Genomic DNA, 27,284 nt, shown 5'->3' with positions numbered 1-27,284 from the left:
AAATTTGAATTCTGATTGTGTATCACCAGCACAGTTGCAATTCACAAGCATTTCAGTCACATTCAAAGCAAACAAATAATTTGAAAAATCTCCATTTTCATGAACCGTTCTGGAAAACCGTCAGAACAAAAGGGTATCCATTTGAACTCCTCATCTCCCAATCCCCAAACTCCAGATCCCACATCTAGACAGAAACAAAGCGTAAGCCACTTCCTCCCATTAGAGCTGAATCCACCTTGGGAGAGCCACTCCCAAAGCTTCCTGGCCCTCTCCGGGTTCTGACTATCTCGGTCTCGCACTCGTTTTTGTTCGTAACTTTTCACAGTAGAAAGCTCCCATTCAATAGCAATATGCTGCTTCTTGAATACCATCAATCAGATCAAAAATCCGTTCACATAACTAGAGCTCCACCATCATACACCACCATACACCACCAACCACCATAATACAAAGCACGAAAAACAAAGAACTCAAAACACCCTCAATCATCTACTCGAGCATGTCCTCCACCCTCATCATACGGGAACTAACCTGGGTTCCTTCCAAAGCGTTGCAACACATATGCGAGTTTTCGTGCATCCGAACCTAGGAAATAAAAATCAGACGCATCGGAGGCGGACGTGCCCCCAATGGAAACCACTCAAACAATGCTTCCGAACTTAGGAAATAAAATCAGACGCATCTGGGGCGGACGTGCCTCAGATGGAACTATCTACTGGTACTTGCTTGCAATCTTTCGAGTTTCTTTTTTGTGCTTTGTACCTCTGTTTTTTTGGTTGTTCTCTTCGTTTCCTTCAATGTTGGCCTCTCATGTTTCACCTCTCCTCTAGAAAATGACTGATCTGCAGCACGTGGTGATTTCGTGACAGAATCTTTTTGGAGCCAGTCTAGGATGAAGTAAGCGGAGTCGGTAAAGAGGTCTCAGCGATTGCTGATGCGGAGGAGAAGGGAAGTTAAAGAGAAGAGAGAGGAATTCTGAGGTATCAATACCGAGATACGCGTCCGTTGTAGTCGTCACTACTTGTCGATGTGGACAAGAACCGGTGAGAATCGATGAAGTGGGGTTCTCGGAGAGAACTTGGTTGGATGGGCCGGAATCCAGGTGGGTATCAAGAACGTATGGGTTGAAAGGTGAGGTTGATACCAGACCGGTGAGAGAGGGCGCACTGGTTTTTTTTTTTTGAAGGTTTTCTCTTTTGAACTGTTTTTGTGATTATTTTGTGTGTCTGTGGTACTTTTCGACGCCAGTGATTTGATCATGGTGGAACTGTTGATTGTGGGACGCCGATAGACCGAGATTGTGCAGTCCCTTTCAGGACGAAACCGAATGAATGGGTGCGGAGGTACTTTACTAGATCGCTGCCGCTGGTGAAGGGAAAAATCTGAGATACGATCCTGTCTGGACGAAGTCGAGTGTGCGGGGGAACAAAGGATTGCCGCCGCTGAAGGAAAGTCGAAATTGAGATACGATCCTGGAAGGACGAAGCCGGAGTGATCCGAATGCTGCTGAGGGTACTTTACTAGATCGCCACCGCAGTATGAAGAAACAAAAAAATCGATCTTTGGAGGGGAGGTGTTTCTTTCCTGAACTGTCTTCGTGAGATTCAGTCCCTGGTTCTTACGCCAGTGCCAGCACTGGGGTGAGATGTTGGTGTTGGCATTGTTGAAATGAATGCCGATAAGGATCAGACACTAAGAAGGAAATTGTCAGCATTGCCGCAAGTGAGTGAATAAGAAAACTTCTACGTTGCGAAGTCAAGAGGGGTGTTGATACTCACAAGGATCCTAATGGCGGAGGAGTGTCCGAAAAGAAGGTAGTATTGATGGAGGCGTAATGGCCATCATAGACATTGCTGAAAGATGCTAATGCCAATAATATGATAAGCCCTTGATATGAAGAAGGATCTCGTAATCTTTGGAGCTGGTGCGCAAGTCGAGAAGGTGTCGATGGTGCGAAGTTAAGAGAGGTGATAATAATCCCAACGTTCCTGGTGGTGAAGGAAGTGCCTGAAGGGAAGTTAATATTAATGAAGGTGTAATGGCCATCATGGATTTTGCTACAGAGGCAAACATCGGAAATTATGGTGGTTATGGTGGTTATGGTGGTTATGTTTAGGTGGATAGACGCTGGCGCGAAAATCCAATATTAGTAATGCACATCCCAGACAGACGAGTGCGTAAGTCGAAAATAAATCGATATCGAGAAGGGTTATGATATCGACGAGTAAGTTAAGTGGTGAGGTTCCCCGTGGTTATATGGAGACGGAGTCATGTGGCCAGAGGACTCTCAATAAGGTTTCGCTGATGACGAACAATGGAAGGTCTTCGAAATAGAGAGATGGTTAGACCGACAGGTGTCATGCTGGAGTTAGAGAGATTCCGTAAAAGTCCAGGACCGGTTATGGCCAGGGATCGAAAGCCAAAAAAGATGAAGGGACAAGGTCGAGATGAAGAAGGGTAAGCTTTTTTTTGGTGATTGTTTTCTGTTATCAACTTTGTTTAAGTTTTTCTGTTTTCTTTGAGAAATTACTAATCCATGATGGCAATACACATAGCAGTCGCCGCTGCTCATGGTAAAATTCCGAATAGACCTTTTCAGGCCTGAAATGCGTGAAGTTCCACCGCAAAACTTTGATGGTGGCAGTGAGCCGTACCGGTAAAACGATCTTGAACAGAATGAAGACACCAGGTAGAGGAGAGTATTTTACCAATGCAAGTATGATCTAGTGCGAAACCGAGTCCAACCGGTATAAGGAGTCGATGACGGTGAAGAGTGAAGGACTAAGAACAAAAGCTTCTTGCATGGAACCCATCAAGAACCCAATATCCACCATGAGCGTTCCAAACTCAAGGCAGCGTAGTTCTTTCAGGTACAGGAAACCATTGTTCATTCATCGCTGCACCCACAACGTCTGAATGTTGAGAAGTGACGAGTGTTGTAGATGAGTTGGTTGGTGATTAGGCAAGCTGGGATTTCGACTTATTTCTTTTGATCAGCTGGCTTGTCTTCTTCAGTATTCTCCTCCTTAGGGGAAGCACCGACAGAAGGGTTTGCTGCCGATAAGGCTGGAATTCCGAATGAATGTGTAGACTCAAAGCGAACAGAAGATCTAGCGGTGCATATGGCACCAAAGATTGTCGCAGCTCCAAATTGAACTGCAGCTCCAGAGCGAGTGATGACAGTCGGTAATAAGGGTGCTGCTGTAGTGCGCTCACTTGCTGAAGATGAAGTTGAAGGTGCTGGAGCAGTGATACCAATCTGTGGTGAAAGAACACTCGGGGATCCCCAGCCTGGATGTGCAGGCTTGAATTCAATGGGAAAATGAGGCGCAGCAGTACTGCTAGGACCAGCCAATTCAGTTTTTGTTGACTTGACCTTTTTGGCAGGGCTCGATGCGCTGACAGGACTTTCCTTTCTCTTCTTGGAAGATGAGGGAGAAGGAGAGGAAGAGGAGTGGGGTTCAGAAGGGGCAGAAGTAGTCTTTTCAACTTCTGCAGCAGGATGAGGGACAGTGGTCTTTTCAACTGCCGCAGCAGGATGAGGAGGTTCCTGATGATCCTGTGGGTTTTCATTGTCATAATACTCATCATCGGAAAAGTCCGAGGGACCTTCATGCTGAGATTCATCCTCCTGGTCGTTCTCTTCATAATCCTCATTGCCAGAGAGGACTGGCGAACCGACCTGTTGTGATTCATCTTGGGTATTGATGACAGCTTCTGCTGGTTCATAAGAAGCGCTATCACTATCGCGCTCTTCTTCATCACTGGGACTAGGTGGTAGCTCATCTGCAAGAGCAACGGATCTATCACGATCAAACTCGGGATGTTCCTCGGCGAGAACGTGGGCACCACAGTGGCGACAGGTATTTCCGTTATAACCACGATCATGACGACACTCCCACCTAGATGATTCCTGAAACCCGGCGAAACTAGAAGCTCGCTGAGACTGTTGAGTGCCAGCAGCTCCAGCAGGTGGAGCTGCTGGGGGAGGAATATTATTAGCGTCATCGTCATCATCGGCGTAGACCTCATCAAAGTTGTCACGATTGTTGTCAGGAGTCGGTGTGCGATAACGACGGGAGCGATCTTCCTGAGTATGTTCCTCATGATTATGATTTTCGTGAGACGTACTTCCTTGAGCTGGATCGACTGGTTCGATGCTCTCAACTACCTCATCCGCAGCGAAAAAATTAGCTGCCTCCTGAAACTGACCCTCATATTCCGCGGTCTTCGCCGCTTCGACCCTAAGAAGTTCCCTGGTTTTCTCGAATTTTTCTTGATCTGAGGTGAACAGAGGAACTTGTGCATTGAGAACATCGACGGCGTTACAATACTTGTCAAGGGTGTCTTTGAGCTCCCTGTTTTTCTGGGCGAGTCGGTCGTTCTCTCTCTTTAGGTCGTCATTCAATTTAGAAAGTCGGCCTCTGTCACTGCGGAGCTGATGAGTTAACTCTAAGTGGTTTTTCAAGTTCTCTCTGATTCTGTTGTACTCCTTCCGAGCTTCCTCTTCCTTGATCTCAATAGCATCTCTCTCTTCTACTGCAGCTTCGAGCTCCCTCTGGTACATATCTCGACTTTCACGTAGTTCAGCTTCCAGCCGAGCCATCTTTTGAACCTTGGCAGCAAGCTCATCGCACTTGCACTTATTGGTAATGCTGATCTTTGGAGCACCAAGTTCCTCCTTAGCAACCTCGAGATCGCTCGAAGAGCAACCCTGAGGTGCAGCAGGAAGATGGGCTTCTGCCTCGTTGGCAGTCAAAGGGTCTGCAGAATCGGCAGCGGGGTGAGGTGAAGGTTGCTCGACGACAGTCTCATCATCGGCTTGGCCAGCTGTAACAGTGACCGCAGAAATTGGAGCCTTTGCCGTGGCACCATTTTCTTCGCCGTCCAAAACTGGAGCGGCGGCCGTGGTTTTGACGGCCTTTGGAGAGGGTGTGGGAGTTGATGCAGCAGCAGCATCAAGACTCTCCTTGGGAGCACCACCAGCAGTGCCAAATACTGGTGTGTCTTCAAGACCAAGGATGACCCTCTCCACTTGAGGATAAGTTGTTGTAGCCAAATCAGGTTGACCACTTGTTGGGCGGGAACGAGGGGCATCACTCCTCTCGACCCGTGTTCGCTTCATAGGCTCAGAAGTTTGCGCGCCAACGCCTTCGTCACCACTGATAGTCTTTGCGCTTCTCTTTCTCTTGGAAGGAGATAGCGGCGCCAAGGCTGGAACCATGGCATCGGAAAGCTGCAAATTTGGAGTCAGCAAGGGTCATGATTGAATCGAAAGTAGTGATCAAATAAGACGATGCCACGGCAATACCTTGTTGGATTGTGTGCGGAATAAAAAGATGGGCCAAAATCAAAGTGAAGACTTGAAGCTTCCAGAAACAAAAAATATTCGCATTGATGAAATGTGAAGTGGGGTTCAAAATAGGGGAACATGATCGGGTATCAAGGAATGTGAAATTGGTGAACAGATGGGACTTACTGCATTTTTAGCACCAGCTAGAGCTTCCTTTCTAGGTGCTAGCATGTTTGCGACCGGTGCGACATTCGTGTAGGTGTTTGCGGCGGAGGAGGCTTGGTTTGGATCGGCCGGTGCCTTCTTGGAAGGAGACTTGGATCTTGTGATGGCAGGCATGATTCTTGAAGATAAGGATTGAGGATTGATGGTAAAAAGAGGAGGTTCTGCAACTACAGTCGCAGTTTGAAGTAATTAAGAAGTACTTTTGAGAGACGAAGTGCTCTGAAGAAGTGCTTGGCAAAGTTGTTGTTATGTGGTGTTGGGTAACACGTAAAGTAAAAAAAAGACTTGTGTGTGGACGGGACGTGTTGAGAAGCAGTCCTTTTTCAAGAGAGAAGAGTTTTCTTATGGCAAAGTAAAAGAGAAGTTGTAAAAGAGTCAGAATACGTGAGGTGTGTTGTTAATGGTGTACCGGCTGGATTGATTGAATGTTTGCAAGTAGTACGACTGTTGTCAAGTATGAACGACGCTTTGAATGGATTCTGAAAATTTGGATGTAAAGAGGATGGAGGTTGAGAGAAATTCTGAGAAAGAAGAGGACGGTTTTGTGCGCAAAAAGTACTCGCTAATTAATCTTGATGAAAACTCTGATCGGGCTGAGCGTCAGCAGTATTCACTTTTTGAGGCTTTTGATAATATATATTCACTTCAAACAATCATTTCGCTTCGTTTTCTGCGGCGGTCTCCCAACAAAAACTCAATAACTGACCGTGAAAGATCCGGTGCTCTCATATTATTAATCTAATAACTTTACTCATGGTAATAAGATATTGCCTCACAATAAAGAATACTTCAATTCGCTATTGAGAGGTGACTTGACTCTTGGTGGTGGTGAAGGAGGAGGAGCTTGATAGAAAGTGAAAGCCGCGGAAAATCCCGCCGTGTCTTTCATCTCGGAGACAATCGAGAATTCAAGTACATAATTCACTTATATGACTCAACAAATCCTTTATTACAGGAAATTGCATCTATGTATGGCGCCCGTACCGGTGCCTGGTTCATATGGTATGAACACGTTTCCCAGTGTGTTGATATCAGTGGTTAATGGGTAATCAGAGGCGGGATATGATTTACTCCGCCTTCATTGCCCATTATTACTTAGTAATAGACAGTGAATAATTCTTGTAGCACTGATAGACTTGAACACTAAGGCATGGATACAGCCTCTTGTTATGGTGAAGTCATGAAGCTGGGGACACGTTTTGATAGAGAGGCATAGTGGTGATTAGATTTACATTGTCATAGTGATTTAATTGTAAGAGGGTTCAATACTGAAGCTCCAGGTAGGAATCGAGAGTTGTTCTATGGGATGTGGTTAGAGGATATATCTAGACAGCAACAAGATAGGTGAGATTATTCATGGCATAGTACAGAATTCTGGATATAAATCAACATTATATGCAAAATCTAATCTGCAGCAAGTACTAAATACAAATTCTACCATCGGTGGCATTCTTCTCTCAACCGTGGACATAAAAAACCATAAACATGTGGAACCATACAAAAGTGACCAAAACATGTGTTGCCACAGCCGTCATCATGAGCCTGGAATTGGTACACAGACTTAGATAACCATCTAAAACATATCAGGCTATCCTTCACCGCAGATTTCTTCATGCAAACTACAAATATCCACCACCGTTTGTGGGTACCAGTGTAGATTCGGGGAAAACACGCCTTTGGACCGTGACACATATCAACCCTAAGAAGGAGGACGTGCAAATATAAGGTATCTTAGACCATAGACCTTGAAATTGGGTGCTGCGAACAGCAATATCGAGTCTTGAAACCAACCCAGAATATCGTCAATGTATGTTGGAGTCGATCGGGTATCTTACTCCTGATATCAAAGCCGGACGTGGCCATGAGATAGGTAGAAGGATGTCTAAAATGTTGAGACGTCAAACGGAACAGAGCCGACAATGAGAATGATTTGACAGGAAGATCGGGCTGTGAGATCGGGCTGTGATATTTGATTGATGCTGAATCCAAGGCGTGTAATTATATTCTGTGTAATAAAGTTGAGGTCGAGAGATTGACCGGAACAAAGTACCGAGTAAGTGTGGTTTGGGATCACGGACAGGATAAAGAGTCTAAAGGTGCTTCAAGTCTTTGTTAAGACGTCTCCGTTCAAAGCTTAAAGGCACCCAAAGATTCAACTCGTGTCAGCACGATCGACTATGCCGCAGGTAACTGTGTCTTCTTTGTGATGAGTCTCTTCGTATGGTTTGTCGATATTGAGCTTTCAGCAGACAGGGACCGAAATTTTGGAATCATTAATCTGCCTATTAGAGCTGAATCCACCTTAGGAGAGCCACTTCTAAGGTTTCCTGGCTCCCTCTGTGCAGGTTGAATTTTTCCTCGTAATCGATCGTCTTGCTTCGTTGCTCGGGCGGTTCGCGTCATATGTGAGGCATCTTGATCGAATGGACGAACTACCGCCTGTGGATATCTTCAAGTTAGTTGCTGCGCTTCATACAAGGAAGTCTAGGACAAGAAGTGGTAACTGACTTTGGATGTGTAGATGCATCTATGGAGATTCCTCAATTGGGCCAGGGAAAAGAGGTCTGTCAGGTGTATCCCACAAACGACGATTAGATTCATAGGTGTTGGGTGGGTCCGGTGACTTGGGGGTGACTGATGGTGTGGCGTATCTGAGAGGAACGGAAGAGCCTGTTCTCTGAGTTTATCACAATGTTAGCAAAAGGAAATCAAGAATAGCCTCTAGGAGACCCTAAAGGTTGCAGTGAGAATATTTTTACCTTTGGGCTTGATGACCTCGAGCCTGCGTCAGACGTTTCTTCAGGTACTTCGCTCAATCTCATATCTTCCGGAACAACTTCAATGGACTGGATAGGAACATCGTAGTCCTTGATGACATTGTTACGACGATCCTCCAAAGCTTTCTGCAACTCGGCAGCGTTTTCGTCTGCGAGCTCCTTTCGTTTTGCTGCCAGCTCCTCATCTGTAAATAGTGGTTTTTCGGGATTGACAGATATAAATTCAGGAGACTAGGCAAAGTTAGCCGAAGCGTTAATCCCTCAAGATGAGGGAGATCTTACTTTTCGACCCTCATACAATACATAAGAAGCCTGGTTGATGTCGATGGCTTTAAGTGTTTTGTATTTGGCTTCAAGTGTATCGTATTTCTCTTGCAATTCAGCCAGCTCTGTTTCCTGTATTGCTACAACAGTACACTGCTCTTCAAATTCAACCTTGACTGCTTCGTGTTCGGCTTCGAGGTTTTTATTTTTCACTTGTAACTCAGTCGTGACTGTCTCAAGCTTGACTGCAAGAATCTTGTATTTTTCTTGCAAAATGCTATAACTTTCGAGACCGCAAGAGGATCTTTCTCTCCAATATTCGGCATCTAAACGGTGCTTCTCAATTATGTCTTTAAGCTCTTCCTCACGAGCAACAGTCTCGATGTCGAGCTCTTCTCTGACCTCAAGCTTGATTTTCAATGCCAGTATTTCAGCATCTTTCTGCTGAAGGAGTTGTTTGAGACGCTCATAATCTTGCTCCTTCGAAATATCTTGGGAAGCTGTGGTTGTGGTATTCTGGATGACTGGGTCAACCATGTGATGATCATTGGTAGCAGGTGAAGGAGAAGGATGGCCGCGAGGATCATCAGATAGACCAACAGGGATATGACCAGTGGAGCCTTCGACGCGCGAAGTTGTAAACAAGATTGACTTAGATTTGCCTTTAATGTTTTGTTGGGCATGGTCGGTTGAATTTTTGGAAGGTGTAATCGGAACTTCCTCGCGTCTAGTACGCTTGGCGGGTTGATGCTTATCGTTGTTGTCGAGCTCGATGCTATGCTTGCGGGCGTCTCTTGGCGACGACGAAGTAGAAGCCTGTGTGCGGCGAAAATCTCCAGAAGCTGTATTCTTGGTAGTGAAATTCATGTTGGCAATGTGTAGAATAATCTGTGAAACAAATGTGTGATTTCGAGAATTTACTAGTAAGTAGAGGAAATTTGAAAGGTCTGTTCAAAGTTGTTGAAGATCGAATGTTTTGTTGATGTAAATCTTGGTCACTGAGATCTGTAATTTGTTACTTTGTAATTGTCGCAAGTCCAACCTTTGGAAAGTGCGAGATTATATCAAGTCATGAATTTTGAAGCTGCCGTGTCAGTTTTTAAGTGGAGCCAAAAAGCTGCGATTTGAACGCGTAAAATTAAAGACAATTAGTGAGATCTCATTTTAATCACCATATAAGTGAATTTTCGAGAATCAATCAAGTATTTTCGTAATATTGTCTGTATTTTTGAAGCCACTACCAAGTATGGTGAACAAGTCGAACCTAAGAGCTGCTCCAGTATACTCTCTGCACCCTCACAGCTACAATTTGCTGCCTCTAGGGAACCGCGGAAAACCATGAGTTCATTCGATACCACGGAAACCTTGAAAGGGTCTAGCATAAGAATCATCCAGTATAAATTCACTTCTTCAGTGACCGCAGCGCGGGAAGGATAACACCGAGCGTAGAATTTTAGAATGATTGAATGCTTCCAGATGCCCTTCCCATACAGGTACACTGTTGAGTGATACTACCTCATGATTGGAACTTTAAACTAAATAGCCAATTGTATGGTTGAATGGGTGAGCAGATGCAATCCTAATAGAAAGGTGTTCAAACACGAGCAAGCACGCTGCAGACTCATGGCTCTGATAAAAGAATTTTGCAACTTTCATGAAGGGAAGAATAATTGTGATTCCCTTGTACTTATTAACCCCTTCCATTTCACCTACAATTTTTTGTCATTCCACGACCAGAGACAGCTTCTTGGTAACAGCTGCACAGAAAATAGAGGCCCCCTTTCAAGAGAGATGATCTCAAACAAAGACAAGCAGAAGGTTCTTGATGAATAATAGTAAAAAGGGCAAATCGATTCCCTTATTAGAATATCTTACAGGCAATTGCCAGAATTCTGCAGGCATCAATGAACGATATAACGGATGAAGTGCACAGACTCTTACTTTCCCTTCTTTGGAGGGTCCGTAGTATGGAACTCGCTCCTGAGGAAGGACACAGCAGGAGAATTTCTGATGGACGTCATCGGCATTATCGTTAATGTGGTCCATTAAATAAGGCCAGTGAAAGTCAGAGCTGGGCAAAAGTGACTTCACTTTAGATCATGCTGCTTTCACAAACAAGGAAATACGAAGTCCACTCCAACAGTACTTCCATTTCCATTCAAAACCCAGTAAATAATATCATACAAATAAAGCCTTTAATCCTGATTTTTCATGGATAATAATTTTACCCAATCCACCCCAAGAATGGTAATCCTGATACACAGATCTTATTTCGTTCGTTTCTCCTGAAATAGCACCTCATAAAAATGCCGGTTGCATTCAAACAATTGCCTCACATTGCACGAGACATCCAATTGGCGGTCATAAGAGACACGCACAGCTTCCAAGCGCAACAACCGTAGTCCATGCTGCTCTCATCTCCGTCACCACCACTAGAAAAAGGATTCTTGATGAGTTCTTTCGGACCTTTGGCATCTGTTGACATTCGGCTCCTACGTGTCTCATCTTCTTCTGTTTTATCTGGAGTGTCTTCCATATATAGAGGCTCCCAGATAGGCATGTGTGAGCGACGTTCTTGACTACCAACTGAGTCCAGACGGGGCATGTGCATGGTGTTGAAAGGTGTAAGGTTTGCTTGCCGCTCCGAATTATGCGAAACCAAAGGCGAATCACGAGCCCATGGCTTAGTGGTTCGTCGAGGACATTGTCTGGCTTCTTGATATGCAGATAAGGTGGCTTTATCGTCAGAGGAAAGGGAGTTAGAGCGATGGCCTTGAAGAATCATCATCGCGAATGGCTTATTGAATCGATTTGATAGTGCGTCTTAAACAGTGACAAGCAATTGGAAATATTGACAAGAATGTGAAGCTGTTAATTGAAAGTCTTTTGGAAAAATTGATACGTTGGACCATGAAATAAAAAGTGAAGGCGATAGGAAAGAGGATCAACCTTGTTGAGAAATATTCATACCGGTTTAATAAGTGTATCTTGCAAGCGTTTGAACCAAGTATTGATTATACATGTTACCAGATATGAGGACTACCTTCAAACTTGGGACAAGAATTCAAGTGAAGTATTAGCAAAACTACCAACTTTCGGTAACGGCTATGGGCGTCCATGACTACTTTGGAAGGTGCACTACAGATGAGTCCTGCCAGATCTTATCATAAACTTCTACGCTTACTACAAGCAGGCCTTCTGTAATAGATTGAAGTGGGTCAAGCCTTCCACAATTTAAACATCAAATACTTGACATTGAAGCACGGATATGACTAATTTGATCTCCACCCACACCCATTTGACTCCACACATCTCCACCCACAAAGCACAAATAATATATACTCAAAATTCAAACCCAGCAGCAAGAACTAAATTGAATGTTTATCTTCTTGATAGCTTCTATAGTCCAATGATTAGGATTCCACCCTTCCAAGGTGGAGGTCGGCGTTCGATTCGCCGTGGTTGCATTTATTCTTTTTGACTTTTCTTGTCAAGAGTTTCCCACGCATCTATTCATTATCAAAATCTGGCCCACCCTCTCCTCCATTATTACACCCAAATACTATGTTTTGGGTGTATTCATGTCAGAAATGCTTGGATTTTCCATTCATAAATTGTGATTTGTTGGTTCGTGGCTTCGTTTTCTCGCTTGATTGCAGATGGTGGGGTACCGAAATAGGGGATGCATCTATGTGTAGAGTGACTATTCAGAGTAGGGACAATTCATACCACCTCGTTACATAGCGGTACCATCTGGAATTTCCGCTGTACAGGAACTCAGCAATAAATCATAGTTTCTGATTTCCCTAGAACGTGTCCTCCTAAGGTTTCTTTCGAAATTGACTACTTTTGAAAACTCTCAGCACCATCTGCTTCGGTGCCACCGCGGTCTTCGGCATTGGTAGCTTGTTCGTCTTGTCTTCTTATCTTATACGTACTTCTACTTGTCATAATCAGCCAAATCTAGATTCTACATATCGTGGTACTTCATCTTCTCGAATCCCGACATTCCCAATTCTGACATTGCTAGTCTCGGCATCGAAATATCTCATCTTATGTAGAACATAGTATTGCGTAAGTCATGAGGAAATACCAGGCACTTATATATTGATGATTTTAGTTAATCCCACATTCAAATAAAGTAACAAAGGTATTTCGGGACTGCATTATACGTCTGCTACTAGGCAAGTTTTAAATTGTTCAATGTTCTAAAGAGACTGAAAATGCTGGATTTGACAAGTCCTGTTCTCCCGTGCACTATACTCTGAAAAATTAGTTCTTCACTTCAATCGCGAATTCATAAAAGAGAACATACTTGTTTTCAGGCTGTAAGATTTTGGTTGGTGAGTGATCCTTACAGATAGTCTGCGGCAGATCGCCGTTTGCAGGAGAGCCAAATACTTGTTAGGCACCCCTGCTCACTGAAACCCATCTCTACATTGTGATCACTTTTATAATTCAGGCCACATCTCATACTCAAGCGTCCAGCATTTATGTATAAAAATTCATACAATTCTCATTCAATACAGCAGCATCAATTTTCTCAAACTCTCCTTTTTGTGGCATGTTTTTTCGTGAAATACATTAATTATTGTACGACTTTTCTCAATTCATCTTGAAAGAAGCAATTCACTCTCCGTTTACCACTCCAGAATTGACTTGAAATATATCTCGCGTGGGGTAGTGCCTTGGTTTTTGGCTCCTCCTCTTCCTTATAGACTCGCGCTCGGCCTTCTCCAGAAACTCCCTCTCTTCAGTCACAACATTCCTTTCATCTATCCCTCGGAAAAATCGAAATTCAAATTCTCGACATTGATCATTCTGATCACCAAAAATCACCTCTTTCAATCACAAGGAATTCTCGTTCGTCGAGTCCTCATTTTCCCTCTTACAACATGTCTCGTCTCCACAATCTCACTATTCTTGTGATCTCTATCTTCTCGTTCCTTGTCCCTGTTATGGGAAATACTTTGCAATTCCTGTCTCAAGACACCAAAGAACGCACCGTCTTCTTCACCCCGAATGCTGGCTCTGCTGAAGTTCCAAGTTTCTTTGTTCCGGCGAGTTCTGTGGATGGAAATGCAGTTGTTCACTTTCCTCAAGGGTAAGTCTACTACCTAATGAGATATTAAGTCTTCAAGTTACTAATGAAAACTTAACTTAGCTGGAGCGGCTCCTTCAAAGCTGTTCTTTCAGGAGAAAGCCCAGACGTTCCCAAAGTCACTGGTGAAATTACATTCCAGGGCTGGCAAGGAGAAACTTACTATACTGTTTCTGCTGTTCAGAATTGTTGCGATAACTCGGGCATTCGATCTCTAGCGTCTCAATTTACCAGCCCTATATCTGGTTGCATTGAAGCACCGTTTCCCTGTACTGCTTCGTACTCCAGACCTGGTGATATTCAAGTCAAGAGCTCCCCGGATATAGATTTTATGTGTATTTTAGGTGAATTCTAGTTGGTGTCAGTGTAAGTTTTCTGGTTCTTCAAACGCAAATTTCCTATCGTTCTGCTTAATTTCTTTCATAGCCAAATATCACCAAGCTAACAGTGAGATTTATAGTTGATCAGAGGTAATCCTAGTATCGAAAAATTCTCGGGAGACAGTAAGCACACGAAGAGCCTGAATCTGTGGTGGCATGGACAACATGAATCTGGCGGGAACAGGAACTCATCGGTAATCAAAAGTGGAAAAAGTGGCATTATAGGGCTGGCTCCAATAATGTAGCTGTTATTTCAATCTTTCAATAGCATTGAATATTCATGAGCCAATTGGTTTCTATGACAGAAATAGGTACAGACCTGTGTGCTTGTTAAATGCTGTTGCTTTGACCCATTTGCCTGTTTGATACCTACTCGCAAAGAATCTTTGAGTGAAAGAGCTTATAAATAACAAGACTAAAGTATTTAGAAACCTCATTAAAGGTTTCCTTAATCAGGGTGGCAGTGTCTTGATCGAATGAATTTTCATAAATATATATTTTGGTTTATTCCCACGCTGCATTCCCTGCCTTGGCCTCAACGTTGCATCAAGATATAGTTTCGTCCCTTCAATGAATATTTGTAGTTTTGTAACAGAAGAGGTGGGGTTTTACATGTATGTCTTTCTTCTTTTAACATTATAGAAGCTTTTGCATCGATTTTGTAGATGGTCCTACTGATACTTCATGTCGAGTGATCTCCTAATTAGCTTTTTCCCGTTATCTTTGATTATACCATAGAATGACACGAGGGTTAAAAGCAAACTAAACGCATGTCTTCTGAAGCATTGTAAATGGTTAACATATGAAGATTTGGTTCGTATAGATCTTGTTATATTTAGCTGGCTGTCAAATACAGAGGCTAATGGGGAGTGATGGGTGAAATCTTGATGGAGCCCGATGATGATCCAGTGAACACGCACAAAGACCGAAAGGCAGTAAGATAGTTACATTGACTCCTTACTTAAATTTACTCAGTCTTCTTCAAACAGCAATGTACGTCTTGATAGGTAAATGTCACTTAACCCTTGATTAACAATCATCCACGTGAATATTAGAAGAGTAATCTTGACTTTGTGATTCACTCTGTAAAATGGTACTACAACACTGAATCCTCGTTATATATCAAAAAAATGCTTTTTTTGACCAGGTCGATATACAGCGTAGTTTGAACCTCTTCAAAAGACAGCAGAGGCTATTGGAGCTGATCGTTTTCCTTATGACACAGCGGTTACGACTTTTCTACATTCAGTAAGAATTACCCCAAATCATCCTTGACTAAGTTTGATCTCGGGTTTGCACAATTTGGTCTTAGGTAAGGAATTCAAGCCATGGAGTCTCAAGAATTCACAACCACCAAACCTTCTTTCTATTATCCTGGCCAGCAAAAGGAAATATTATACTCTGTTGAATTATTGGAGAAACTTGACTCACCAGAGCCACATCTAATAAGAAAAGAATGTGGTGTCATTCAAACTACCCCAAAAGCGATCACTATAGCTATTTCAGGATGTAGCTCATCAGGCAAAACAACGTTAGCATTACTACTTTCAGAGATTTTCTCTTCTTCTCCAACCACAAAAGACTCGACAGGAAATGAATCTCCACATATATCCGAGAAAAATAATCTAGGCGACGCAAAAGCTACACATCCCTATACAACCACAATTCATCAGGACGCTTTCTTCATTCCGAAAGCTGACTGTCCATTGGTCCAATTCAACAGCGGTCCTAACGACGAACATTTTGTAAAAGAAAGTCTTGCACAAGAGAACGAGAATCCAGTCTATTTCTACGCCAGAACTGGCACGAATGGGGAAGAAAATGTACAGATCACCGGACCAAATACTGATTGTATGGAAGCGATCAATTTTGGCAATCTACTTCGAATGGTTCAAACTGCGCAGGCCAATGATGCTGAGTCAGACATGTGTGTTCAATATAAAGATGACGCAGACAAGAAGAAACTGATTGAGCAATATTCCGGGGTGATCGAAAGCATGCGCAGAAGGGTTAGAGAGTATTTGGCCTTAAGAACAGGTAATCGTAAGAGAAACGATATTGTTGCAGACTATAACTGTGCATGGGTATTCGTTGAGGGATTCCTATTATTCACCAAAGTTTCGCCTTCTGATGACAGAAGCTCATGGCTGGATGCATTCTTAGAGGTCGAAGACCGTTGTGCAGGGCTATCAGAAAATGTACGACGAGAATTCAAAAAAGAAGCTGCATTGAAGGAGGATAAAGTTATGAGAGCGAAGGAAGAGATGGCTGTGGCAAAGGCAGCTTTGATGCAAGAATTTGATATCAAACTATTCTTGCCTACTAGCAAGGAGGTCGCTAAAGAGAGGAGACTGAGCAGGTTCCCATACATCGACTTTCCAGCTGGTGGAAGATGTCCTGGACAGATGTGGAAGTCAGAAGGATACTTTGAAGAAGTTGTTTGGAAGGGCTATGAAGATTCATTCGGTTGGCTGTTAAGAGAGACTGGAAAGGAGAATGTCGACGGCGTGTTTGTTAGAACTACTGTCGATGACACAATTGAGAATACTGTTTACTGGGCAGTTGATATCATTCTTCGATTTTTGAGAGGAGGCAATGGTGTAGTTTCAAAGGGCAATGCTCGAGGACTTTAGGCCACAGGTACTCATCTCGGATCGGAGGAGGTATTCTGAAGTCTCCTAATATATTGAGGATCGCCCTCTTGGTATCTATGCAGTAAGGAGAGTTGGGTTGGTATTTGGTATATAAGATGATTAAGATTCCTCTGGTACCAGCGGTATTTCATAGATATTAATAACAATAAAAAGTCGTAAAAACGTTCGTTCCAAACTTGCTATTTCACAGTGCTGGACCTGAAGATTGGTCGTCGTTGGAAAAAATGGCAGCCTTGCGCAAAAGGCTACAATTTCCAGCATCCAAAACCTCAACGACGTCGCAATCTACATTTCCTCATTTGTTTACAACCAGCAACCATGTCACACCTTTATAATCCTCTTGCAACAGCTCAACAATTATACCAAAACACCTCAAACAACAGACTTCCAGCTGAGCTTCAAGACAGCATTCGATTTTATACCGCTCGACTTACGCAAGCCGCAGGCATACTGCTTGGTCTTCCCCAAGATATCACAGCTCAAGCAAATGTTCTTCTCTACAGATATTGGCTTGCGGATGACTTGATGCAATATGAATATAGCGTACGTGATGAATTGGAGGTGTATCATTGATTTCTTAGAATAACATGTTCTCAGGACGTCTCAGCAGCTACCCTCTACCTAACTGCGAAAGTATCCGCGTCTCCTCGATCTTTTCGCAGCATTACGAATGTATATGCTTATCTCCTCTCTCAATCCGCAACTCTCACAAATTCTCACGCGCCCGACAACAACCCCTCGTCGTACTATCTTTCCGAGTCTGCCTACATAACCTACCGTACACGACTTCTCAACATTGAGGGCCAAGTCCTGAATGCTCTGGGATTCAATACACACGTCGCTCTTCCCCATCCTCTCGCAATTACATATCTTCAAACTCTTGATATATTTTCACCGGCACACAAAAATGGCAGTGGCAAAGCGATCGCGAAGAAAACAATACAATATCTTAACACAGCGTTGCTCAGTCCACAGATGCTATATTTGACACATCAGCCATGCGCATTGGCAGTGGCGGCGATATACCTAGCGGCAAAGGAAGAGGGGATCAAAATGCCAGAAGATGAATGGTGGGAAGTGTTTGATGTTGAGAGAGAAGAGTTAGGGTTTTTGGTAGTTGGGATGAGGAGTTTAGAGGGCGTGGCACGAAGGGGAAAAGAAATATTTGGGGAGAAGATGACGATCGCCAAAGATGATATCATGGAAGAACTGGGGAAACGGGGGCTGGGACCAAATAATGGGACGAGTAATGGCCAAAGCAAGAAACTCGACGAAGAGGACGAAATGATGAAATTGATGGATGAGAGGATGGAAGATTCATAGACCTTCCGAAACGTGGAAGGCTTGGATTTCAAGATGGAAAATGGCCATTATATCGTGTGAAGGTCAACGAGACGCCCCCGAACGTATGATCTATACAGTCATATGAATGTATATTTCTCGACCATGCGGGGACGCAATATAACCTTGATGAAGGCTATGTATACTTTCCGGCTACCAACGCAGAAACCAGCCAGAAAAGCCAAGACCAAGAAATCATCCCAAACTTCATAATATCGCTGGCTAAAAATCAGGATCATAGGGATAAGAGCCAAAGACTAGCAACAAGCATACTGGTCAGGATCACTACCACATGTTTAACCTGAAAACTACTGTTAACCAATCAAATCATTTGATCGATTTCTATCGCCTTCATTATCCCAGCTCCTTTCCCTATGTTATTGCCTTGATTGACTTGTGCAAGTGTAGATTGTTCCACATTTAACCTCTCATCCGAATCGTCCATTCTCGTCTGTGTTCGCAATATAGAATCATCAACGTTGCGCTTTGGTCTTAATCTTCGTTCAAGACGGTAATAACTACTGTTTTCCGTGGAATCGTTCGGGGTTGGAGACTTGAAGAACGTCGTTTTAATGAAGGATGGAAGAAATGGTAAACAGCCACAGATGATGCCAATGTTCACCTCAGCAATACTATGTATGTATGTAAGTCAATACTCTGTAATAACTTAAAGGAGTCTCACTTGCCTCCAGAGAAGTATAGGTACTAGACCATAAGTCTTGTCCAGAGTACCGCCAAGATGTAGCGTTTCATAAAGACGCAGAACACTTGCGGTACAGGCTCTGTTGAAAGTTATTAGACTGCATTTCTATTTGAGAACGATACATACAGAATGCCAGCTCCAAACACGATCGAGACCCCAATCTTCCGCATTGTACGAGTTTTCAATCCCCAAATCAATGGTATTGGTAGGAACAAAATCGTAAAATCACTGATGATACTCATGGCACAATCCGCAAGGAATATCGAATTCTCGTTAAGACAAGTGCCTTTTCTAGCTAGAGGATCCCAGAAATGGGCGACCGGCCAGCATATGAATATCTTTGCTGCTGTTGCAGGAACATAGTATAGTGCCATCAAGCCGATCAGCACTCGTATCGCCCATAACATCTTATTGCTGACGCCAAAGATGCGAGACAATAGAAGTAGAATTGCGACCTTGGTCGCAAAGACTTGTGGCCCGTACAACATCTGTGTCACATAAACTAACTTCGCATGCGACGTCAACACAGTTTTACTTCGTATATTCCTTCAACTCACCTTTTCAAACATTTTGATATCTGTAGCTGGAACATCCCATTGATGGAATCCAGCGCCATACTGGTTCACTATCGTGTATTAGAGTTGTGTATGTAGGTGTCTTCTGCTCGGGAACTTGCAGGATAATGCCATTCCAGAATATACGAGGGTGCCAACCTGCATGTCCAATCAGCCTTTTGGAGCTTCAGTAAATGTGTCGCTGAGATGACTTACCCAAGCCACTATGCAAGAATCTTCTCACATCAGTAAGTTTCTCGAGACCTAAGATTGTAAAGCTTACAATCATCTCCCGTTGTTTCTCGATGTATAAAGACTCTTGTATACAGTCGTATGATTACGAATACAGTGACGATCGGTACACAGACTGCCTGACAAAGAACATTATATTTAGCAATGCTAAGTGGGTTGACAAAATTTGGAGTCACTCCAGATGGTGGAGGAAGAGCGCCTTCAATCGCTTGCCGCCCAAAGAGATTCATATTGGTGTGGTATAATATATTCAGTTGTAGCAGTAACTAGTGCGAAGTGTAGGTTGCATCAAGATCATTGTCTTCTGTCCGCAGACCAAAGTCATCACTTCGACCAGGAGAGAATACCAATGACTAGGGCATTGCCCCTTATTAGGGTGAAGGCTACCAAAGGACTCTCTATGCGAGATTATCCAAACAAATATTACAAAGGTATGCAGCTGGGTACGAATATGTACATCGCTTTTGAGCCAGTTGCAGTCGTAAAACAAGAGGATCTGTAAAATATCGACTATTATGATGAGCTGCAATATCATGGTAGCCAATCAAGAAACCGCAAGAAATATCATGTCAGGGCTCAATACCAATCCTCTGGGTTCAATTTCAAACATTCTGCTAATGTCGAATCGGGTGTTTAGCCTGTTTTCAGTTGAAGGCGGGAAACCTATGTGGAAATTCAGGAAACAAGGAATTGACGTTAACGGGTTTTACGGGAAACGGGAAGCGACGTAAGTTTTCTCATCTCAACCGCTCATGACCTATGCGAGTAGACTAATATACAGATTTTTAGTCCAAATGTCTAACATTACATTGGTTACTCATATCGGCCTTTGGTACTCGTCTTTAAAATCATGAAGTCCTTGACATTTATATCTTCACCATTGACAAGGCTTGAATAAATCAATGTAGCGTCTGAATATAACATCCACTACAAGTTCTCTTTGCCGAGAGTTAAGGAAAATGCGCAAACATGGCCGGCCTGGTACATGCACATGAGTAGATGTCCGGTTGAGTGAGGTAAGATAGTTGGCAATATCAAAGTAATAGAAGCGATGCGGCACAGCCCTAAAAGTATTGGACAATACTTGCATGGAAGAAATTGTCTACGGAAGACTACTCCGCGTCCCCAAATCCCTGCAAGTGGGGACTTTCCAAGATCAACGGTGTCTGATAGTGATCAGGTCACTTAATGGTGGTACAAGCTTTATGGAGTATAGCTGGGCAATGTGGGTTCAAGGAAGAGGGGAAGTTTCTCTCCTTCTGTATCCTTCACACTGGCCAAGTGGAGATGTAGTTCTATTCTATCAAATTGATCTATATCAATTCTATTACTGGTTTGCAAGGATGTATCCCAGGGTACAACAGATGATGATTCACGGATACCACACTATAGCTATATGCAAAAGGGGATAAGAATATACCCCGGGGCCAAAACCGCAATTCTGCACTAAATTATCTCCCCTTCACCTCACTTCTGTGTTCGCTAGGCCCTTATTGTTAGATTAATTTCAGTCATTTCATTATATCGAAAAAAAGCCCGTACATTCCAACTGTTAGAGAGCACCCTTGTAATGCTGTGGAACCAGTCAAAATCGTGCAATCACAAACATTTGTCAAGGATCTTTTGTCTCCAATACGTTCACTCTCTGGAGCCCTGATCAAATCATATGCACGTCCGGATTATTTCTCGCGTAACTATATATTCCTCAAAAAGTTATACAAGGAAATAGTCAGGATCTATACTAAATAGCGTATCATTTCCGATCATCCCCTGGAAGGATGGAAGCTTCCGTTCGCTGACCAAATCAAGCATCACATAATTAAACAAGCACGCCCCAAATCATACAAAAGAAGTAGCTAGGACATAAATGGACAATCATCGATCGGAGATCAGCCCCCAAAATAGCATAACTATAGCACACCATAGCTATAAGCTAGTCCATCGAGACGCGTTACTCGGGTCGATATCATGCAGGAATACTCATGAATGAGATATTCCCCACTCAAAGCAAAGGAACTATAAGTTAATGAGATAGCACAATAACGGAGTGCATCTCTGCAGCGTGGAAGCCTCCCGCCTCCTTGACTCGACCAGAACAGACAAAATTTCATTGAAATGTCCCGATCGAATTATACTACTCTAATCACCAGCGAAACTTCGGATATCACGATGGGTGAGAATACAATTCAGGAGGATTATATGTTCAGTCGTGGATTCCGAGATTCAGCACGGTAACTTTTCCCCAGATCTCATCGGAGGTAGTTGCGAACTTTTGACTGATTTGGATAGACTTCATATTCAGCATCTACTGTGGAACATACGCTTGGGATGGCTACTTCATCCGTCAATTCTAGTGCCGACGGCTCCTAAAAAAGAGGATATGTTCTCCGTTGCCGATGTAGGAATTGGTAGTGCGTAAGTGTTTTGTCAACAAGTCAACTGGATATCAACACTAGACTGAATTTTATGAACACAGAGACTGGCTGCTAGAATTATCACAGAAAGTCTCTCCCAATGTACAACTTCGTGGTTTCGACATATCCAACAAGCTTTTTCCAGCAAAAGAATTTCTTCCCTCGAACATGAAGCTTGAGATTCTCGATGCCTTCGGAACGTTGCCAGAACACATCAAGGGAAAATTCGATGTTGTTCATATTAGGGCTTTTACAATTGTTATAAAAGGGGGCCATCCTGGAGTGTTGCTAGACAATCTCATTGCTATGCTGAGTAATTAAATCATATCATACTTCGAAAAGATGGGTGAAAAGATTCGAAGCTAATTCATGGATGAAACTTCAGAGCCAGGAGGATTTCTTCAGTGGGATGAGATGGATTCTGCATCTTTCAGTGCCCATTCCCCAAACGAATTCACACCTAAAGTGAATATGGAACTAGTTATAGACAGGTTTCAAGACATGTGTAAGAAGAGTGGCCTAGATTTTGGGTAAGTCGTTGATCCTATCAATCCACAAGTTAGATGGAGAAACAACTAATCAAACTTTTATGAATGGCCAGGTGGATCTCCAACTTGGCAAAGATCTGTAATCAACAAGGTCTGAAAGTTGTCGACAATTTCCGCCTTCCATGTAATGACGTATTGAGACAAATGACAACGGATAATTATTTAATGGGCCTTGAGGATCTGGGATATGTCGTATCGGAGAGAGCGCTTGGGGAAAGAACAGCGTATAGACAGGCGTTCAATAAGGCAGTGTTGGAGACGAGAAAAGGGGTCAGCATTTCTATGGATATGATTATTGTTGTGTGTCAATTGGAGAAGAAGTGATTGCAAAAGAACCAGGTACTAAAAATCTTATAATTACTAGCAACAAAATTGGACAAGTTATCCAGACCAAGTCGCGGAGAATGATTTACTTGATTACAATTATTCCAATCTTCTTTCTCAAGACTTCAACCTAATATGAAGAATCAATCCAAGAAGCCCAATTACTTCCCCACAGTGTGGTTTTGCTGACTGTTCCAGTGGCAGCCGTTTCCTAGATCAATAGTAAGTATGTTTTCTCTAATCCGCTCGCACGTATATTTTACTCACATAAACCCTCGCAGATGTGCTTGAGCCAGCTCCGGTATTGGCATATTCCATAAATATTCTAACTCATGTCAACAATTGTCATCAAATAAAACCATGAAGTGAAACGTACGGTGTAGCGTCAGCGGCAAGTGTAGTCCACCCCGCGGCGTTAACCACGTCTGTTAATACAGAGTTCTGGAAGATTACACGAGCAAGCGCTCGCCATGGTCGGCCGAGGTAGACTTTTCCTGTCAGACTGAATCCGTCTGCTTGGGTGATCTACAAAGTTTAGAAATTTATTCGAGGAGTGGTTTGGGGTAACCTACGGTGCTGCTGTCGATAATATACCAAGAAGAATCAGTGGCAAGTGTCCTGGAGTTTGCGGTGATTGCACCACCTCCGTTCGAAGCAATTGTACCTGGAAATGGGTTAGAACATCTCGCTAGCATCTATTTGATTGTTGCATTGTCCGAGATAGCATACATTCACCAAACCAAGCAGCAGCATTTCCAAATATATAATCCACAGCCCCTTTTATGGTCAGCAACTTCCATTTGTATTCTTCCAGTTCTTCAAAACTTACCTTCAATATAACAATTCGAGTAATATTGCTTGCCGGATTTGGCATACAAAGTATCTTGGTAGCCTGTAAATGAGCATCCATAATATCCTTGCTGGTCTCCATTGGCGGTTACAGCAACGGCCTAGAAAGGGTCATGTTAGTCAGTCAATTGTTCACTGCTACAAAATGTAGCTTGAGTGAAAAAGCGAACCTGAACTCCGGCTCCATAGGTATTTGCAAAGTTGACATTATAGGCTTTAAAATTGGCGCTTTTGATATTTACTGTAGAACTAGCATCGAGGCCAATAGTTGTGGAATTAATGCCATGCGTAATTGTTACTGTGTTGCTTTTGTACGTTCCAGTGCTGGCACAAGTTAGTTGCTTATCCCCCAAAATTGGCAAAGGGTTTTTACTTTGTGGTATATCCATAGACAGTAAGGTTTCCTCCGTAGCTGACCGTCAATTGCTCGTTGTATGTTCCGCTATATATGAAAATGCATGCAACAGCAGTCGATGACCCAAGCGCAGTCAGAGCAGCCGCGACTGTGCTATATTCGCCGGAGAGAGTACCACTCCCTCTCACTGTTAGGCATCCAGACGGTGGACTAGTTCGGCCGGCTCTTTTGTGCAGTACTGCTGATGCATCTATGGAGCCAACAAATAAGAGAATGGCAAGTAAGAAACTAGGGATGTATTTGAAAGTTGCCATGGTCTCAAAGATAGACTTGAAAAGCGAACAGTGAAGTTGATTGATGACAATTGGGGAGCGTGTTCTAAATGCAAGAGTAACAGTATTTATAGATAATCCAGTTTTCCTAGACCTAGCCAAGCAATGTAGCTCGTTCAACTCCTCACCCGCTCCAATTGAGATTTCAAATCTACCTCTCTGATTCCTTCAGGCAAAATACTGTAAATGGATACATCCGTTGGTATTCGCAGGGAATGGTACGAAAATACCATAAACGAGCTTGTTTTGCGGGGAATCAATCCCCATTTTTCCGTTTGCAGTTGCAACGGAACATTTCGAAAATCCACATGTCGGTACTTCATTTAAACATCAGGGTAAGAATATGTCAGTTTCGGTATATTAAGGGGACGATAGTGATCACGCACACGCCACATGACGGTCCTGCATTCAGGCTCAATCCATGACCCTGCAATTACGCAACGTTTTCGCGGATCGTACGGAGGTCAAAAGCATTTTTTAACCTCCGTGTAGTAGGAACGTAATGAAGGGGTATGAAACAGATGGATTTAAGCGCCTCGAAACAAACATGTGAGGTCGATCCTTTCCTCAATTGTAACTGAAATCCGACGTCTATACGTGGAAATACTCCAGAAATGGACAATACTTCATGCTTCTTCCTCTCTTTTCGAGAAGGCTGTTTTGTAATTATTAAGCAAATGATCCACATAGATTAATTCATTTAAGTGAACCAAAGTAGCCCGTTGAGCCATTCAAGACAGCCAGCCGTAAATATAAAGTTGTGCTCATTGAACATGTTCTTCGATATCTACCACTACATCTGCAACCATGCATCACAACTTTGAAATTCTGGCTTTAGCAGCGTCGCTCTTCTCATCCGCCTGTGCATCACCAACTGCAGTAAGAAACGAAGCGAACGGTGTCAGTCTTGCCAAACGTGCGACTTGCACCCCTGCTTCTGCTGGAGATTCCGGAACCGACGACGTTCCAGCCATTGCTGCCGCCATTTCATCATGTGGAAGCGGCGGGGTCATTCAAATACCGGCCGGCGTACAATATGCAATAAATAGTGTTGTCGACTTCACAGGATGTGCTGGATGCACCCTGAATATCGAAGGTACACTCAAAGTCTCAGACGATTTAGACTTTTGGGAGGGAAAACGAGCTATATTCTATATGGATGGCATCAACAAAGCAACCATCCAATCCGTCACTGGAACTGGAGTTATAGATGGAAATGGGCAAGCAGCATACGATTATTTCGCTCTCAACTCTTCATATGCTCGCCCAACATTACACTATATAACCGGGGCGTCTTCCAATATCGCCATCAAGAACCTCAGGGTCAAAAATCCACCCAACGTTTTCTTCAGTGTTACAGGAGGTTCGGAAAATGTCGCCTATTCCGACTTGACAATGACAGCAGCTTCGAAATCGACAACGGCTCCAAAAAACACAGACGGATTCGACATTGGAGACTCGACATATGTTACATTAAACAACATCAAAGTTACGAATCAAGATGATTGTGTAGCTTTCAAGCCCGGAGCGAACTACACAACTGTGGATACCATTACTTGTACTGGATCACATGGACTCTCCGTTGGTTCTCTTGGAAACAAAGCAGGCACAACCGATTCGGTAACAAACGTATACGTCACTGGAGCAACGATGATCAATTCTACCAAAGCCGTTGGCCTCAAATTGTATCCTGGGGGAAGCTCACACGGATCAGCCATCGTCAGCAACGTAACCTTCAACGATGTTACGGTGAATAACAGCGATTGGGCAGCTCAGATCCAAAGTTGCTACAACGAAGATGCAACTTATTGTGCCAGTAGTCCCAGCACAGCCTCAGTCACAGACGTATATTTCACAAATTTCAAAGGAACGACGAGCTCAAAATATTCTCCCGATGTAGCGAATCTGAACTGTCCAGGAGGTGGAACATGTGACATTTATTTCTCGTCCTGGTCGGTTGCTCCGGCATCTGGTTCTGCCACTTTCCTGTGCGAAAATGTTGATAAGTCAACGGGCCTTACCTGTACTTCCGGTGCGTCGGGATAAGTGATAGGCTAGTTTGTGGTTTTGAGTGTTGGTAATTCGTTGTACATATATTGACAGAAATTCATGTCATGGATTATTTTCTTGCTTTTGAATGCATCTTTTAAGTACTGATATCTGGTAGAGGCAGTCATTTCTTGGAAACCATACTTAGCTAATATACACATATGTATATATGTAATTGAACTTGAGTGGGTCGCATCGTGAGAATTATAATGAATGGATAAAATGTCAATACTGCCTGCTTTGCTGCAAAAAGCTGAAATAGATGAACTTTAATCCCCGAGAGGTCCAGGCTAAATCAGGATAGATCACATCAACCGTCCAGCGCCTGATATTGAACTCTCCTGACCGAAACTCACAACCGTGCCTATATCTGAACTCACACAGCAGCATTGTCATCACCCCATTCTATGCATCGTGAAAACACACGATTCCACATACCTGAGATACAGCCTCGGCGGGCGCCAATCTGAAGTTTAATCCCATCCTCCAAGTCGCTCCTCCAGATTAGAAAAGAAACTTGCATAATCCAACTCAAGGCCATCTGACCTATCTCTCGGTACTTCTGCCAATATTTCTTCCCCCATGTTCATCTGTTCAATAGATTTGATACCATCGATTCTTGTCGGTAGTGCGAATTTCCCCCTTGTAACTTCCTTTCATGCCTCAATGCTTAAGAGGAGCCTACAAGTTCGGACCAGAATGAAAACTTTGGGGAAAGTATACGAGCCCGATGGGATCACGTCGAAAGTGAAGTGTGCCATGATCCTCTAAGTTAGGCGATGGTATAGATCGGTTCTCAAAAGCGAGGGTGCAAGAAGTTACTCAAGAGATGCAAAGCACCTAGTCGCTTTCATTGATTTCTCAGTTCT

At 43.3% G+C, this 27,284-nt stretch overlaps 12 protein-coding genes across 12 annotated transcripts; 6 read left to right on the top strand and 6 right to left on the bottom strand.

Moving 5' to 3' along the window:
• Positions 1–921: 921 nt before the first annotated feature.
• Bfra_000040 (uncharacterized protein) lies at positions 922–1,661 on the bottom strand (the record flags this gene model as incomplete). The annotated part of the gene is given in 3 exon segments (XM_037330491.1): positions 922–975; positions 1,348–1,611; positions 1,623–1,661. The coding sequence occupies 3 exon segments, from the start codon at positions 1,659–1,661 to the stop codon at positions 922–924; spliced, it is 357 nt and encodes a 118-aa protein (XP_037196824.1).
• Positions 1,662–2,338: 677 nt separating this feature from the next.
• On the top strand, positions 2,339–2,660 carry Bfra_000039 (uncharacterized protein; the record flags this gene model as incomplete). Its single annotated transcript, XM_037330490.1, has 2 exons — positions 2,339–2,457; positions 2,600–2,660. The coding sequence occupies 2 exons, from the start codon at positions 2,339–2,341 to the stop codon at positions 2,658–2,660; spliced, it is 180 nt and encodes a 59-aa protein (XP_037196823.1).
• Positions 2,661–2,980: 320 nt separating this feature from the next.
• Bfra_000038 (uncharacterized protein) lies at positions 2,981–5,632 on the bottom strand (the record flags this gene model as incomplete). Its single annotated transcript, XM_037330489.1, has 2 exons — positions 2,981–5,236; positions 5,480–5,632. The coding sequence occupies 2 exons, from the start codon at positions 5,630–5,632 to the stop codon at positions 2,981–2,983; spliced, it is 2,409 nt and encodes an 802-aa protein (XP_037196822.1).
• A 1,695-nt stretch (positions 5,633–7,327) lies between these two features.
• On the top strand, positions 7,328–7,868 carry Bfra_000037 (uncharacterized protein; the record flags this gene model as incomplete). The annotated part of the gene is made up of 3 exons (XM_037330488.1): positions 7,328–7,388; positions 7,537–7,614; positions 7,636–7,868. The coding sequence occupies 3 exons, from the start codon at positions 7,328–7,330 to the stop codon at positions 7,866–7,868; spliced, it is 372 nt and encodes a 123-aa protein (XP_037196821.1).
• Positions 7,869–8,045: 177 nt separating this feature from the next.
• On the bottom strand, positions 8,046–9,426 carry Bfra_000036 (uncharacterized protein; the record flags this gene model as incomplete). Its single annotated transcript, XM_037330487.1, has 3 exons — positions 8,046–8,195; positions 8,278–8,526; positions 8,578–9,426. The coding sequence occupies 3 exons, from the start codon at positions 9,424–9,426 to the stop codon at positions 8,046–8,048; spliced, it is 1,248 nt and encodes a 415-aa protein (XP_037196820.1).
• A 1,465-nt stretch (positions 9,427–10,891) lies between these two features.
• Bfra_000035 (uncharacterized protein) lies at positions 10,892–11,347 on the bottom strand (the record flags this gene model as incomplete). The annotated part of the gene is made up of 1 exon (XM_037330486.1): positions 10,892–11,347. One exon carries the CDS (start codon positions 11,345–11,347, stop codon positions 10,892–10,894), a length of 456 nt encoding a protein of 151 aa, XP_037196819.1.
• Positions 11,348–13,454: 2,107 nt separating this feature from the next.
• On the top strand, positions 13,455–14,015 carry Bfra_000034 (putative dnase1 protein; the record flags this gene model as incomplete). Its single annotated transcript, XM_037330485.1, has 2 exons — positions 13,455–13,663; positions 13,724–14,015. The coding sequence occupies 2 exons, from the start codon at positions 13,455–13,457 to the stop codon at positions 14,013–14,015; spliced, it is 501 nt and encodes a 166-aa protein (XP_037196818.1).
• Positions 14,016–15,368: 1,353 nt separating this feature from the next.
• On the top strand, positions 15,369–18,017 carry Bfra_000033 (putative nicotinamide riboside kinase 1 protein; the record flags this gene model as incomplete). The annotated part of the gene is made up of 3 exons (XM_037330484.1): positions 15,369–16,640; positions 16,899–17,237; positions 17,292–18,017. The coding sequence occupies 3 exons, from the start codon at positions 15,369–15,371 to the stop codon at positions 18,015–18,017; spliced, it is 2,337 nt and encodes a 778-aa protein (XP_037196817.1).
• A 340-nt stretch (positions 18,018–18,357) lies between these two features.
• Positions 18,358–19,774, bottom strand: Bfra_000032 (putative integral membrane protein; the record flags this gene model as incomplete). The annotated part of the gene is made up of 7 exons (XM_037330483.1): positions 18,358–18,667; positions 18,722–18,817; positions 18,865–19,244; positions 19,296–19,363; positions 19,415–19,451; positions 19,509–19,516; positions 19,576–19,774. 7 exons carry the CDS (start codon positions 19,772–19,774, stop codon positions 18,358–18,360), a joined length of 1,098 nt encoding a protein of 365 aa, XP_037196816.1.
• Positions 19,775–21,713: 1,939 nt separating this feature from the next.
• On the top strand, positions 21,714–22,830 carry Bfra_000031 (putative umta methyltransferase family protein; the record flags this gene model as incomplete). Its single annotated transcript, XM_037330482.1, has 5 exons — positions 21,714–21,775; positions 21,834–21,959; positions 22,021–22,271; positions 22,344–22,488; positions 22,560–22,830. The coding sequence occupies 5 exons, from the start codon at positions 21,714–21,716 to the stop codon at positions 22,828–22,830; spliced, it is 855 nt and encodes a 284-aa protein (XP_037196815.1).
• A 130-nt stretch (positions 22,831–22,960) lies between these two features.
• Bfra_000030 (putative carbohydrate esterase family 8 protein) lies at positions 22,961–24,348 on the bottom strand (the record flags this gene model as incomplete). Its single annotated transcript, XM_037330481.1, has 8 exons — positions 22,961–23,041; positions 23,098–23,155; positions 23,207–23,355; positions 23,403–23,494; positions 23,560–23,607; positions 23,660–23,780; positions 23,850–24,003; positions 24,053–24,348. The coding sequence occupies 8 exons, from the start codon at positions 24,346–24,348 to the stop codon at positions 22,961–22,963; spliced, it is 999 nt and encodes a 332-aa protein (XP_037196814.1).
• Positions 24,349–25,173: 825 nt separating this feature from the next.
• On the top strand, positions 25,174–26,412 carry Bfra_000029 (putative extracellular exo- protein; the record flags this gene model as incomplete). The annotated part of the gene is made up of 1 exon (XM_037330480.1): positions 25,174–26,412. One exon carries the CDS (start codon positions 25,174–25,176, stop codon positions 26,410–26,412), a length of 1,239 nt encoding a protein of 412 aa, XP_037196813.1.
• Between the last annotated feature and the right edge of the window lie 872 nt (positions 26,413–27,284).

The sequence above is a fragment of the Botrytis fragariae genome (genome assembly GCF_013461495.1).
Source record: "Botrytis fragariae strain BVB16 chromosome Unknown tig00000001, whole genome shotgun sequence".
NCBI lineage: Eukaryota > Fungi > Ascomycota > Leotiomycetes > Helotiales > Sclerotiniaceae > Botrytis > Botrytis fragariae.
Note: the sequence above shows the minus strand (reverse complement) of the source record. Positions and strands in the feature narration are given on the sequence as shown.